Source organism: Triturus cristatus, chromosome 4_2, assembly GCF_964204655.1.
Source record: "Triturus cristatus chromosome 4_2, aTriCri1.1, whole genome shotgun sequence".
NCBI lineage: Eukaryota > Metazoa > Chordata > Amphibia > Caudata > Salamandridae > Triturus > Triturus cristatus.
The window spans coordinates 366,923,071-366,938,348 of NC_140586.1; the positions used below are offsets into that span (position 1 = coordinate 366,923,071).

Here is a 15,278-nt window from a genome sequence, read left to right on the forward strand (position 1 = left end):
ACCTAGAGAGAGAGAACTTATTTACACTTCTATACACTAATACCCTTATTACTACACATCTTAATTCTAAACATCAAAATACTCCTTCCACGTAGTCGACAGATCAAATTAGTTGTTTTGAGTTTAGTGATTTAGTCCAGCTAAACATACTCACAATTCCTGATCTACTCCTTTTAATAAACAACCAAACACATTTTCTTGTTAATCAATATTTTGTTTTATCTAAATAATGCAAGAATTTTTAGTTCCATCTAGTAAATTTATAAATCATTACGCAAATCACAGAACACCATAGTTACCTATTCTGGCTATTGGTCGTCCTCTAAGTCATCAAATGTAGTCGTCAGCACGCTACAGTCCCAAAGATCAGGTCAAGTACCAGAGACGTGCACGTATCGATCAGTGCCCATAGAATGTTCGATTATCAGTAGTTCATCAAGAAATAAATTGGGCAGCAATACAGTCTGTCAAAGATTCAGGAGCACAGCCGTCACGTATCATCACCGTTGTCTCCGTCAGCATGGAAATATGCCATTCAGCATCAGATCTATTCCCTCTCTATTCTACCATCTTTTATAATAAAAGTAATGACAAAATGTAACATTTGGTTATTTTGGGCTCTTCCAATTGTTCGGTTGAGATCGTCCGTTTCGGTTTCACAAAGTCTATGATGTCATATTGTCAGGCATGATCCATCCGGTTTTTATAAATGTCTATTGTCAGAGCTCTTGGCAGGCGTCTCGTCGTGACCTTGCTAAGGCTCATCGTGTTTGGGGTCAGGCTGAGGCTACTGGTGCGGGTGCTTCTCACATGCGCACTTGGTCTGAAACCTCGTGGAATGGTAGCCGTCGCGTCGTGTGTGTCAGGCGGCCATCTTGTCTTTTAGGCCCAAAGGATAACTTAAGCAAAACAAACACAAAAAGTAATTAAAACATAGAAATTACGAATAAAATGTTAAACCCTCACTAATTCCCCTATGTGATTGTAATTATGTAGCTTATGGCGACATTTAAAGCGTTCATATTCACCCAGTGATATCATCTGGTGCAACATACGAAAAAGTCACAAAAGCAACATATATCATGCGATATTCTATTTTTCTAGTATTAGTATGCGTACATATGTTAATTACAAATTATTTTAGCCATGCAAAATGCAAATCCCACGTATGTTTCATACATTAGTAAGGTTGATTTAGTTTTACACAAACACATTAATAGTATTATAATTAATAGATTATTCTAATTAGTATGAACATGCAGAATGGGGGGGTATACACAATTTTGTACTACCCGCTCCATCACCAGCATCGACACCCAAGCCCTCCTAGACATCATTGACATCATCTGCGACTCACCTCCAGGATCAGGGCTGACCAGCTGCATTGAGGAGACCCCACCCACCACCCAAACCACCCAGCAGGAGGTACCCGCAGCCCCGCCAGTCTCCCAATACACCCAGGAACAACACATGGCATTCCAACGCCGTGTGCTTGAGGCACAGAGGGAGACGGCTGAGCAGGAGCGGGTGGGGTTCGACCTCATGGCTACCAAACTGGACGCCATCCGTGGGTGGCTAGGCCCACTCCATGGCCTCCAACGAGCCCTGACTGACATTGCTGGAGTCCTGACAGAGAGAGACGAACACCTGTCCGCTCAGAGGGGCTCCAGCGATAGCAGCCGTGAGCTGGCACACATGCGGAGGCTCATGGAAGACATGGTGAGGATGGAGGCGGAAAGGATGGCAGCCACCACTGTACATCAGAAAAATGTAGCTGGGATCTACCATGCCCTTCAGACCATCATCATGGCATTGCTGCCACAAGGCGTGGCGCTGATGAATGCTGCTTACCCCACACCATCCACATCTCCGCCCCTTGGTGTGTCAGTGCCCCCACAGTGTGGCAGACGTATCCACTCCAGCACCTGATGTGTCACTGCCAAACAGTGCGGATGACAACCCACCTCTGGCCCCTGATGTGTCAGTGGCACACAGTGCCCCAGCCGGTACTGCAAAACCCACAGGTGGGGCAGTGCACACATCCGGGGACGAGGACATGGATGGGTTTGTGATTAGGAGGCACCAGCATTCATTACCACCACCTGGCCTGTTCCTGCTTGGTGCCACACATGGCCCCATGACCTACCACTGACCCCCGATACACTCCGATGCACTCACCTTGGACAGCGACATGGACTGCTATATCACGTTTGATGATGAATGACATGATGACCACACTGCGGACTGCATCCTACCTCTTCCGCAGTACTTGTCATCCCCGGATGGACTCTGGCTGGCCCTACACAGGCCCATATTGTGTAGTGTGCTCGGCATTGCCCTGTACTGCACTGGATGTGCAATAAACATCTAGTGACGCACTGCTGTGTTATGTCGTTCATCATCCATGTATGAATGTGTGGGTGAATGTAGGGACAGTGAAGTCCCTTGCGTCAATGATGCTCATCCTGTGGGATGCCATTCAGAGGGTGCTACATAGCATATTGGGTACCGGGTCCCATGAACACTACAACATGGACACACGCATCAGTCACTTTCATGTCCGGACATGGACTTAACCACGCCCAGATCCCACGTGTCATTGTTGCAAGCCCTGTACGGCAGGCCAGAACACTCCTCCTACGCTCTGAGGGGGGCCCTCATTGCTACCCGTCGCAGGCATACTCGCTTGTGGTGTTCAGGTCACTGGTCTAGTTCTCAGCATGTCACAGCCACTCCCTGAGGGCAGGTTTGCACGCACACCACAACCATCGGCACAGGCATCACCGGCCATGTGACGCCGCCAACATAAGGTGCCGACGACGTCACATTCCCCTCTGCCGGTGGTGACTGGATGACGGATGCTCCACGTACCTCAATCATAAAGGGCCCATGAGTAGTTGTGCACAGGGTTAGTGGCACCCAAGGCCTTGTGTGCGTCACAGGCCTGCTGCCACGTGGCACTGACTGGGCTTGCACAGGGTTAGTGGCACCCAAGACCTTGTGTCCGTCACAAGCCTGCCACCACGTGGCTCTGACTGGGCTTGCCCAGGGTTAGTGGCACCTGGAGCATTGCGGCCGGCACAGGCACCCTGCCCCGGGACGGTGACTTTGGGTGCACTGAGTCAGTGGCACCTTAAGCTGCTGAGCGGGTGTGCAGCCTGCGATGATGGCCCTTCCCGGCGGTCCGGAGAGCTCAGGTTTTGTGTGCCCTGCTGGATCGCAATGTAGGCCAGAGCCAGGGGGCAGTGCGGGCCTACCTCCACATGGTGTCATTTACGGGATCCCAGAGTTAGTGGCACCCATTGGGCTGAGCGGGTGTGCAGCTTCGATGAGGCCGGGTGCCCTGGTATGTCCTCTGCGATGGAGTAATCAAGACCCAGCACCAAACTTGAGACGTGGTGGCCTGTGGAGCGGGGAAGCATGGTGTGGAGTGTGCCATGTCCGCAGGCCCTGGGCTTGTGGCTTGCAACGGCACGTGGTGAGACCTCCTGTCTTCACGCCGGTGGCATAAGCTGAGCAGTGCGGCCTGGGTGTGCATGGGCGGGCATGCTCTGATGGGCGGCGGGAGGGTCTGGGGTGCCTCTGTCTGGGTGTGCATGGGCGGGCAGGCGATGTTGTCTTGTGGGATTGTGTGTTCTGTGCCAAACATGTATCTGGACTCTGTCTCAGATGTGTCACCTAATGGACTGAGCTACATACCGGATACTACATACCGGATGGAAACACACCGGTGGCAGCATGTGAGCAATGTGGCCTGGGTGCGCAGGGGCAGCGCTCTCTTGCTCTCTCTCCCACTCTCTTTCTCTCTCTCTCTCTCTCTCTCTCCCTCTCTTCCTCTCTCTCTCTCCCACTCTCTTCTTCTTCTCTCTCTCTCCCTCTCTTCCTCTCTCTCTCCTTCACTCTCTCTCTGTCCTTTGATGTGCGCAGGACACAACTTCTCATCATGATTTTTGTCGTGCAGGCTGTGACCTACGGATTGGCCCGAGGGTTTCATTTCTGTGTTCTTTTTAATAATGTTTGATTTGTTGCTTCGGAAATGGATGTGTGATGCTCATTTTTGTGACGGCACATGCATGTCACCAGTTGTGATTCTGCAATATCATGCGAATAATTTTGTACGTGATTGGGAGTAGCTGATGTGGCATGTCTTTGGTCGGGGGGCCGGGGAGGGGGTGTCCTGGGGTTGTGGCTGCGGGTGTTGTTTCCCTTTCGGCCCTCCGGGCTGCATGTTCAGTTGCCTGGGTGCATCTGTTGTTCTTCAGGCATGGCTGTGGGCTGGTCTCCCTTTTGTGGTGCAGGCTGTGGTCCGACTTAGCACCAGGTCAGAGCAGCTGTTACTTTCCTGCTGCTAACGCGCCTTATCGCCTGTTTCATGTTCTTATCGCAGTCCTGTCTGGTCGTTGTGAATGTTGTGGAGTTGTGTTGTCACGGCTTTTGGCATGGGAACGCCTACTCTGCATCTCATTAGCGATAGTTGCGGTGGTCATCTGTGGCAATGTTTTTTTGCGGCTGCTATTGCAGGTAAACTGGTGCTGTGGGCTGTTAACACCAGCTTGTGAATGGGGCGATAAGTCTAGCCAATAACATCACATTAGGCTCGAGTTTCAGATGCAGCCTCGCCTTGGCCCCTTGCTAACCTTTTTCATGGCACAGAGGAAGCAAAGAATGCTCCACCTGCTATCCAACAGTATCTACTGAGCTCTGACATCCTCCCCACCCCTGCCTCCTGCCCCACCCTAGCACCCCTACTACCATATACCACCTGTTCTGAGCAAGTGGTATATAGATGCATTTTTGTCCACAAAATTGGAACTACACATATTAGTTCTGACCCAGTAAATACAGGTCTGTCTTGGCGATTTCAGTGTGAAATGTTATACCCGGCTAAATAGTATCATTACGCATAAATCCAGCCACCTTGTAATCCGGGCCTTAGTCTCCATCTCACTCACTAATACACACATTTTAAACACTTTCACAAATACTCCGTCACTTACTCTGAGCATCTCTCACATATTAACTTCACTATGCTTCCCTTGGTAAGAGATTATAAGCAAATTCGTGAATGTGGCAGAAGAGATAGTCATTTTAAAGACATATAGGACAGTGGCATGACCCTAGTTAGTATTTTTTATGAGTTTATTGCATAGCTGCACTAAAAAAGAAGTCACTATAGTGCTGCTGGTGCAAAGTAAGAAAAATAGGCGTGCTGCAGATGCTGACAGGGTGTACTTAAAAATAAGCGGCCAGTCAAAATTCCCTTAACATCAATCCGGGTAGACAGTTTATAGTCTCCAGTTTTATCTTCTCAATTATGTGTGTGTGGGGGGGTGTGAGAAGTTGGCCTGATATATGCTGTCAACTAGTTATAGTGGGCACCTTGTATCAGTCCAAACAACCCCTTATGGTGATAGGTTAAAGACAACCTTTATAGAAAGCTATTCTAGTGGTAGCTAAGGAGAGCAGCCTTCAGGCTAAGTCTTGAAGGAATGTAAAGCAGCTTATTTTACTAGTTTATAATCTCTTGAATGACCAAATGAAAGTGTACCACACCAGGTACATATATAAAATATATGTATTTATTTCTAAACACACCCCCCTAGTCTCTTTATGAGGCTAGAGTTCGAAGTACATAAGTTTCAAGTCAGTTCTGAACAGTAAAAGTACAAAAACACGTTTGGGCGGCGTACCAAACCATATACCAATAAAGTGGTATAAGAACCATGACTGAACTAGACACAAGGCCTAGAGCCTGTAGAAGTGCTTGGACCACAAGGAACCATCCAAGGCAGCGACACAGGGGACCCACGGGGGACGCGTACAGTGTGAGAACACAGCCACGAATCGCCGTTAACTTCTATGGGGAAAGTCGCGGTTGGAAATTAAGAGATTAAGGACACTTAGAGGATGAACACAAGCAAACCCTTTTGGACTTAGAGGTGTCTAGGGCCAACACCCACGGGAGCACCAGAGTACTCGAGTTACCTCACCCAGGGAAGCCAGGTGCATAGGTGTCAAATGGTGTCGGGTCGCGTCGCTGTTTTCAATGGAAGCTGCTCAGGAAGTGCTCCTGTCGTGAAGAGGAGAAGTGTACGTAGAGATCCAAGCCCGGACCAGGGACACAATAGTCCAATGCCCACAGATGTCGGGTGCTTCAGGTGAATTGATGGATGTCTTGACTCTTCAGCCACGAGGTCCAGGAGGTGTCGACGAAAACCAGGAGCTGGATTCGAGCTGTCCCATGAAGTCTGTCGAGTGCTGCGGTGTCGGCGACCAGATTGGACCCAACAACCATTGGCAACGGCAAGCCACTTAGAAACAGAGAAAGGACTTCGGTGCAGACCAGCAAGGTCTGGGGGACTCACCCAGCAAGGGTAAGTTGCGGCACATCTGGAGCAAGCAGGAAAGCCCAATCAGAAGAGGGGGTGCCGTTGTGGGGACCCACTAGCCAACGGGCTAGTGATCGCGAAAGAGCCTCGAGCAGTCACACTGGAAACTGGCCCACGGGTCACTCGTGGAGTGCAGGCCAGAGATCTTCAGTGCTGTAGATGCCCAATGCTGGGGCTACTCGGAGCCCAAAGCACAACTTCAAGGAAGACCAGGAAGATGATGGACCGGCAAAAGATCACGGTGTCCAGGGGTCACGGTTCCACGTCACCCACGATAGCCACGGGCCTCAGCTTTGCTGTGGACTCAGGGTAGCCTCGGGGAAGTCTGGAAATCTACCTCTGGTGATGCAAAGACTTTGGCGTCTGGCGGGAGCTTCAGAGATGCAGACCGGACAGTTGCTTCTTTGGTGCCTGCCAAGCAGGGGAGTCACTCCTTGACCCCAAGGGAGATTTCTTCAGCACAGCAGTGCTTCTCAAAGCAGATATGGAGCAATCTGACATATTGTTGTCCTGCCTTGCACACTCAATGAAGCAGGGCCTAGTTACATGTTTGACACTATGCTCACGTTTCTCCGTGTATACTTTGAGCCCCTGGCAAATTCCAACTGTGACAGATTCATATTCAGACAGGCCAGACAAGAACCTGAGGATCTCCTAGACACATTCCATGCATGGCTAAAAGAACTTGCGGCGACCTGTGCCTCCACCAACGAAGCCAATGAGGTTTACATGCAGATAAGCAAAGGGGTTGCATCCTCTAAACTTTGTAGTCATATTCTCCAAGTGCCTAGGATGCCTTTGAATGACATCCTTTCATTGGACCTTTCTAAAGAGCTTTCAAGGTGAGGGTGTCCTATTTGGGAGCTGCCCTAAACAAAACAATCAAAGCAGAACCCATCAATCTTGTGGCATCTTCAAATCCCGCCGCCAAGACACAACTGTCACCTTGTGGGCCCTGTTGGACCTGTGGGTGGCCTGATAACCCCAGGCAAATGTTTAGCAGGTGAAAGTCCTTCATGGCATGCAATAAGATGAACCATTTTGTAAAGGTCCGTCACTCAAGCAGGAGGGCAGTCATCCATTCAAAAATTACTGTCAAGAACATCATTGATAGATAGACCGAGGCCAACCAGGAGGAGTTGTTCGATATTGATGATGAAGACCAGGTGGTGTTGGTCCACTCTGTTGCTGTGTTGGAGCTTCGATTAATGTTATGGCCTAGAAGAAGTTATCTTTCATACCATCAGTGCACCCAACCAGGGCCACGTCTATTCCTATGGTCAAACAAAGCCAATGCTGGTTAAGGGAAAAGTCACAGAAATTGATCTCAAACAACATATATGCCACCCATGAACGAAAAGGCACACTCCTGAGCTGCTGTTCCGCAGAAAGCTTCACCTGGTTATCGTTGCCCTCTGAGTACACACCAGTCAACTAGGTAAGTGGAGTTCCCAACAATATAAGAAGGGATTGAGTGCCTCAAGGACATCGACTGCACAGTCTCACCAGGTGCGCTGCACCACTGCAGAGTGGCTTTGGATCCAAAAGTGGAAGCCAAACCGAGGAAACTAGAAGCTGCAGACATAATGGAAAGGGTGGAGGGTCCCACGCCATGGGTGTCACCTATAGTGGTAGAGAGAAAACCCCAACAGCCGGGTGAGGTCCACACATGTGAAGACAGGAAGCTACCGGACATGGCCATAAAGAGAGAGCAGCTCCTCATGTCCATAGTCGATAACATCACAGGGGAGGTAAGTTGAATGGCATGTTGTTTTAAAGTAGACTTTCAATCAGGCTATCACCAACTGCTGCTTAACCCTGCTTATTGCTACATAGCTGCTTTCGACCCATTTGGGGCTCCAAAGGAACAAGAAACTCAATTTTGGCATTTCAAGTGCTGCTGAAGTTTTTTAGAACACAAATAAGGATTTACTATCAAGGCCTTCACAAAAGATGCCCTATCAGCGGACACATAACACTAGGTTATTTTGATCTAAAAAAGGCCAGCCGACTATCTGTTGATGCCAGCCCCACTGGCCTGGGAGCTGTCCTTGCCCAAGAACAGGATTGTAGAGAGTGGGTACCACTGGCATACTCTAGTAGAGCTCTGACATCAACCAAGCAACGCTGTTCACAAATTGAGCATGAAGCCATTGTGAACCACTGGGGGCGCTGCCACTTTCACATCTATGTCTACGGCAATCTGTTTGCAGTTCATACAGAACACAAACCCTTAATACTACTATTTCAAATGTTGGTGTCTAAGGCACCACCTCGAATTGAGAAATTGGTGCTCCAGGTATAGGAAAACTCCTTTAAGGTAGAGTACAAGCCGGGTTTCCACAATCCTGCTGATTACTTGCCCCAGCATCCAAGGGCCATGATGCCACAAGAAGAGTGTAAATCCCGGGAAACAGAAGACTATGTCAGGTATGTCGTGGAGCAATCCAGGCCCAGGCCAATGATACTGGAAAAGATCCCAGCTGCCATTCTACAGGATGATTGCCTGCAGTTGGTGATTAGTTCGCTTACGTCAGGTCAGTAGAAACTACTCAAATCTCACAGGGAGCCAGAAAAAGACAAAAATGGGTGCTTATTAAGAGGCCACAGAATTGTTTGATGACATAGCCTGGTTGCTCATGGCATCCAATTAGCATATGCATGTTACTAAGGCATGCTGAAGAGTAACACCAAGGAACACCTGAGACAAAAGGTTTAATTCTCACTCCTGTACGAGCTAGTTGAGAATGTGGTGCAAAGCTGTATCTCATGCTGGAGTAATGACAATGCTAACCCCCCTGTATCCATCATCTCAGAGGAAGGTTCCCAATACCCCTAGGTATGTGCCAGCCTAGATTTTGGAAGCCTATCACATGACTGGTACCTGATGGTCATTGTGGAAGACTATTCAAAGTACCCTGAAGTGATATCCACCTCTGCTGCCAATGAAGTTGCACTGAATATTGAGAAAGTAATGGCCACCCATGGCCGTATACAAAAACTGAAAACAGACAATTGGTCCCCATTTCAAAGCCACAATCTCGCCTAGTACTTTCAGTCATGGGTTATAAGATACAAGTAGTACACGTCTCACCATTCCCAGGTGATTGGGGAGAATGAGCGCTTTATGCCCACTATGAATAAGGTCATTAGGATCGCACACCTTGAACGCACACCGCAAGACTGGGTCATACACTCATTCTTGCGATAGTACCATCAGACACAACACTCCACCACAGGGGTGGACCCGAGTAGTGTATGTATGCGATGAGTAGTGTGGGAAAGCCTTCTCCACCATTCCAGCTGGGAACATGATAACATGGATGATCCCAGAGTTTTTGACCAGTGGAAACATCAAACAATTGGTGTAGTATCAGGCAAGGTGGGGCAGGATTTGACTATCCAAGATGGGTACAGGGTTTTGGTCAAAGACCGGTGTTCCGGCAGAATATTTTGTTTGCCCATTGAGCCAGAGACCTGGAGGATAGTTTAGAGAATGGGCACCACACCATGAGCACATCTTAATGCAGAGGTGAATATGTGACAAGGAATATTTTGTTTTAAAAAAAAAATACCTCCACCCTCAGCAAAAGAATAGGATGGACCACCAGAATGATGACTTCTGTGGTGATACTGGGGTCCCAAGGTCACCAGTAGCTGAGAGCTTCTCCGTCTCTCTTCAGTCAATGGAGTTGCCAGTCGAACTGATATCAGAAGACGTTGTGTCACCTACCAGTCCGAGAGAGATGGTTAGACTTCTTCAAGTGAGGTCCAGTGATCTGGAAGGTTACTGCAATTTGAGGAGTAATCCAAGGCCGTCCTGCAGGTTAAGAGACTTTGATGCCTGAATTATCAGTCAAATGAAGAACACAAGAGGTAATTTTGAATGTTTGTCAGAACTGCTACTTTTGAGACCACATTTGGTTTTGCTGTGATTTGGGATGGAATGTAATGCTGTGGGCCTGTTCTACAGTTGTGTGAGTAGTCCATTAGAGCAGGGGTGTTTATGGAAATGACACTGGAAAAGGAGTCCTTGTTAGTATGTTCAGGATGTAGTGATTCAGGTTCAAGAAAGAGACTGGCCAGTTCCGGGGCAGACAGTTGGAGAGTCTTGCTGTTCTGTGCTTTTTTTTCTTCTGGTCAGAGTGTTGCTGGTGGTCCCCATGAGGGAAAGAGGGTTAAGAGCAATGTTAGACTGAAGTCACTCTCTTCTTAAGGGCAGTCAAAGTGCCAAAAAGTACATTCAGGATATGACCTATCCTCTGAAGGGAGCCAGACAGCAGGCAAAAGCAGAATCTTAATCCTTAGGTATTGGAAGGGCACTCTAAGCCTTGGAAACACTGGTATTTTTCGTACAGCAGTGACTGTCGAACACGGCAGAGCGGATTACCTCTTTGATGTCACAGACATGATATCGTGCAACAACATATTTACAAAACGGTTAAAACACGACCAAAAATGAAAGGTTGAAAACAGAAAAGGACCCACAAAAAATACACTTGCAAACAATAAAAATCAAGCAACAACATGTTGCAATAGCTTTCACTGGACAGTGTACTAAATATAATTCTTGTGCCTGCTTCTCTTTCTTCTTTAAACTACACAGATTTAGATAGCCATCTGTTTAAGTAACTTGTGGCGTACCCAAGGGCTCAGCTTTTTCTTCTCATTTCAGCGTATGTTTGATGGATAATTGTTATCATGCCATTCCTAATATGATGGCCAAACGGTGTGTATCCCTGCATCACTGACAAGTGATCTATATTCAGAACTAGAACACTGGCTAAAAAAACAAAATGCTGCCAGTCCTTAAGATACTTGAAGTCAACCAGTGTATACATGACACACCTTTCTGACTCTTGAGACTACCAAGGAAGCTGAACCTTCCTCTTCTCCACCTCAATCAGTCAATGATCCCTGCTAGGCAGAGGCCCAAGGTCATTGTTGGCTCTGTCTTGACCATCGGTGCTGTGGTTGTTACTGCAATTACCTCTTGCATCTCTGATTTCTACACCCACTCTTGCCTTTTACCCTAAATCACTGTCAGTGAAGACACTCTTCATGCCAATGGTAACAGACTAAAGCATATTCCTGTATCTATACCTCTCCTCGTCCCATCAATGACATCTGTAGATCAGAAAACCATCAGAATCTGTTTCACCTACTTTGAGAAAGCCTTACTAGCTTCTAAACCTGTGTGAAAGTGTTCATTACAAGGCAGCATTCTCATTTATTTCCTTAATTGCTTGTTACAAATGTGTTTATGTTTGCATGCTTTTTCCACTCAGGAGTCTGTTGTGAGCAAAAATCCGCTTGCAGAGAAAGAACCTTTTCTGTGCAAGATATGTTTTTACCTAGAAAAGTTATGCGCGATACCAGATCAAAACGTTTTACACATGTCCATTCATTTCATCTAATTTTCCCAAACGTTTGGGGGTAAGCGTATTACAGAGATTACATACAAGCCTACTGGTTACCTGTGGCTATCACTGACATATTTAAAGACTTCTGCAGTGTCCAAAAATGCATTCTCATTCCATCTGCAAAGTACAGTTCCATGCTGCTAAAACTGATATAAATGTACTTTTGAATTCCAGACCATTTTCACAGATGCTGTTGAATTGCAGTTTCACCCTCATGAGAAAACTATAAGTATTCATGGTGCCCAATTAATGAAACTAAATGATTCGAAATGTTTAGCCTGTTCACAAAGATTTAGCCATGAGTAGGAGGGTTTTACTCTGGTGTTGCTAATTCTAACAGTTATTCAGGAGTCCTCCTGGCTTAAACCTGGCTCACTTTATGAATTCAGGAGCAAGACAGGAGTATTACAAGTGTAAGTCACTGCAAAATACTTGTGAATCCTGCCCATTATGTTCATCATTATGAGGTATTTCTGTACTTACGTGTGCATTGTGGCACATCTCCTGACCATTCCCAATCAGTGCAAGTCAGCCTTCTCCTCCCTTTCAAAAGATAACCCTCATCGCATATATACTCAATAGATGAGCTAAAATTATATTCATTTTTCACATCACCTACAACTTTTCCATGGGGAACCGATGGTGGTCTGGAGCACACAGGAAGAGCTGAAAGAAAACAAAGAAAAGAATAGCGCATTAGCATGCATCAGGATTTATACAGGAAGGTTTGAGGCAAACAACAATAACTCAAATATATTTCTGGCAAAACCAAATCCATCTCTATGTAAGTTATAAGAGCCTAAATCCTGGCAGACGAAACGAGCTGACATAATGTACTGAAACTCACCAAATCGCAGAGAATCTCCTGTAGGGACTGTAAAACATCTTGTGGGATATGGATGTGAATGGGCCAAGATTGGACATTTCCAAAGTATCTCAAATAATTGAGGATCATATCTAAGGTATGCATGAATGGAGTGAAGTCCAGCCATAGCAGGCAATTCCCAGGAAAGCAACAGCAGTATAGGGGCACTGAAAATATTCCCACAATTATAAGATGTCCATCCCAGCAACACAACGTTAGCCACCTACACAAATATCCATATTTATGTTTTTCTCCAGGCAGGCCAACATTGAGGAGTTGTTTTCCTTCTTTATATTTTTGTGGCATATGTTTTGAAAAAAAATGATAATAATAATTTCACCAGCTTGCCATGGCCTGGCCTATTGGCCTTCAAAATGCTCCTTCATTATACAAAGCACCTTTATTTCTAATTGTGTTTACATCACCTACTTCATTTTCCTCTCTCCCTTGCTTCTCACAAACGTCGTCCTGCTTTGTAGTACAGTATTTTTTATGTTATGTATTTACCTAAAAAGGTTATTCCCTACTCACCAGACAATACCTATCCCTCATCACTTTTTTGACTATGCCACCTCCTCCTGTCCTCCTCAAACAATTGCTTTTCCTGCTTTCAGTAGATGTAAAATAAATACTACTGTGAAGGTGCTTATTTAATTTTTGATCACTGAGTCCTTGCTCATTTAGGTCTAGCTTACAGACAGCTTCCACTGACAGGTTACAGCTATTGTCATCACAAAATACATATAACAAAGTATACAAGATACACATACATTCAGATACATATGCAAAAAATAAGTTTTGGATACATTCCCTTTCTGCCGTTGGTTACTATAGATCAGCTAACCAGGGCTAGATATAATTAATTGTCTAAAAATTCAAGAAGCTCTGCACCGTGACACGGACAACAATTTTTTGCAGCAAAGACATTTGTAAAGTTTGGTGTGGTTAAAAGCCACTATCAGGAGCTTATGCGTAAGAAGTTTTATTAATAAATGCTCAAAATACCTTGTACGAAAAAGAGAAGCCTGTGAAATCTCTTGGATTGTTACTGAAGGATCATATTGGAATCTGCATATGACAGTAGGTACCTGCTTAATATTCCACAAAATTAAAAATAGTAAGGGTGAATCCGGTGTAATTAATGCATGTATACTATTAAAGGATATAAATGCAGTTAATCCTTCAGGGCAGATGTTTAAACCTTATGTCAAAAGATAGCCAATCACCGGAAAAAATGTAAATCATTAAAGCTGAGGCAGGAGCAGAGCTAACAGACCTCCTGGCCATTCAGGTTGTCCCCTACGGCACTATATTAATCTCTGAAACAAAGATGTATTAGAAGCGAGCTCTCAATAAATATCTTACTCTCTGAGCTGGTCCTAAACTGTCTCCACAACATCTGACCCTCTATGCTTTATAATCACCCCACCAGAAGTATGCATGACTATCGAACAGATTCTCACTAAAAACGTAACAGAATTTTGTAGGAAGTTTGAAGATCCTCTGGCCCCTATCTTGTTCTCAGTTCGCCAAAAAGGGACGAAAACAGCAAAAATTCTAAGATCGCTGATGATGCCAAAACATAGTAATTTTCCCGAAGTAAGAGTATAGACCAGAGACTATGATGTAAATCTTATTTCTGACATTCCATAAACATAAAACGTATGTATATGGAAATCTCTCTACAAGATTGCTGGCAATTTTTATCTTCCTGCCTGATGTCAACTGCACACCACAAATTGTTTCTGGGTTATAGTACTGTAAACCATACTGTTGGACCTAGCCCTTTTTCAGGGTCAGACCCAGATTTTTGGCTTCTGTTGCTGATCCCATCTATGTTGCCAATAAGACTTTGTACACTTTTTCTCTGCAAACCAGTGGTAACGTGCTTGTGCTTTCCCCTTTAACATAGTAAAATTGGTATCTACCTGATTGGCACATGTAGTTTACTTGTGAGTCACTAGTAAATTGTACTACATGTACCAGAGCCTGTAAATGAAATGCTACATGTGATCTGCAACACTTATTGTGTAACTCAGTAATGTAACACTATAAAACATGCCTACAGGCCAGCCACTGAAGCCTGTATGTGCAGTGCCTTCGGTGGTCATATCACTGAAAATACAAGATTTGAAAAAAATATTATTGTCTACGGGTGCTCGTGGAAGACAATTTCTATGGACTGGAATCTAGAGAATTCTGAAGTGATTGAGGTATTTTACTGACCTCTGCTGGTCGTTTTCTATCGAGAAAGATAAATAGAGGCAGTTGCCAGAAAATTAAATAAGAAAGTCTCCCAGAAGAAAGCAATTCTGGTATTTTACTGACCCCTGCTGGTCTTTTTCTATCAAGACAGTTCAATAGAGGCAGTTGAACAGAAAAAAAAAGTCCCTAAGCGGAAGAAGACAAGTCCTAGGGCTGATCCCCAGAGCCCACGCAGTACATACATATATAAGTATATAATAAGTATATACTAAAGTATATACAAGAGGTCTCGTATGCTCAACCTAAAAATGACACGTCGACCTGCCAAATAAATCCTTTTGCCATGCATACACCTTTGGTTTAAGTTTTACTTGTCCTGGCAGTGCAAACATTCCT

At 45.6% G+C, this 15,278-nt stretch overlaps 1 protein-coding gene across 5 annotated transcripts in view; it reads right to left on the reverse strand.

The window, feature by feature from the left end:
* The window catches only part of LOC146833904 (complement factor H-like), a 1,264,875-nt gene that overhangs the window by 220,048 nt on the left and 1,029,549 nt on the right, over window positions 1-15,278 (reverse strand). For 3 of the 5 annotated variants that reach the window (XM_085601812.1, XM_085601810.1, XM_085601814.1), the window contains one exon: window positions 12,296-12,478. In XM_085601812.1, coding sequence (XP_085457938.1) covers window positions 12,296-12,478 — 183 coding nt within the window. The remainder of the gene's footprint in view (window positions 1-12,295; window positions 12,479-15,278) is intronic. The other 2 variants (XM_085601813.1, XM_085601811.1) reach the window with 1 other exon arrangement.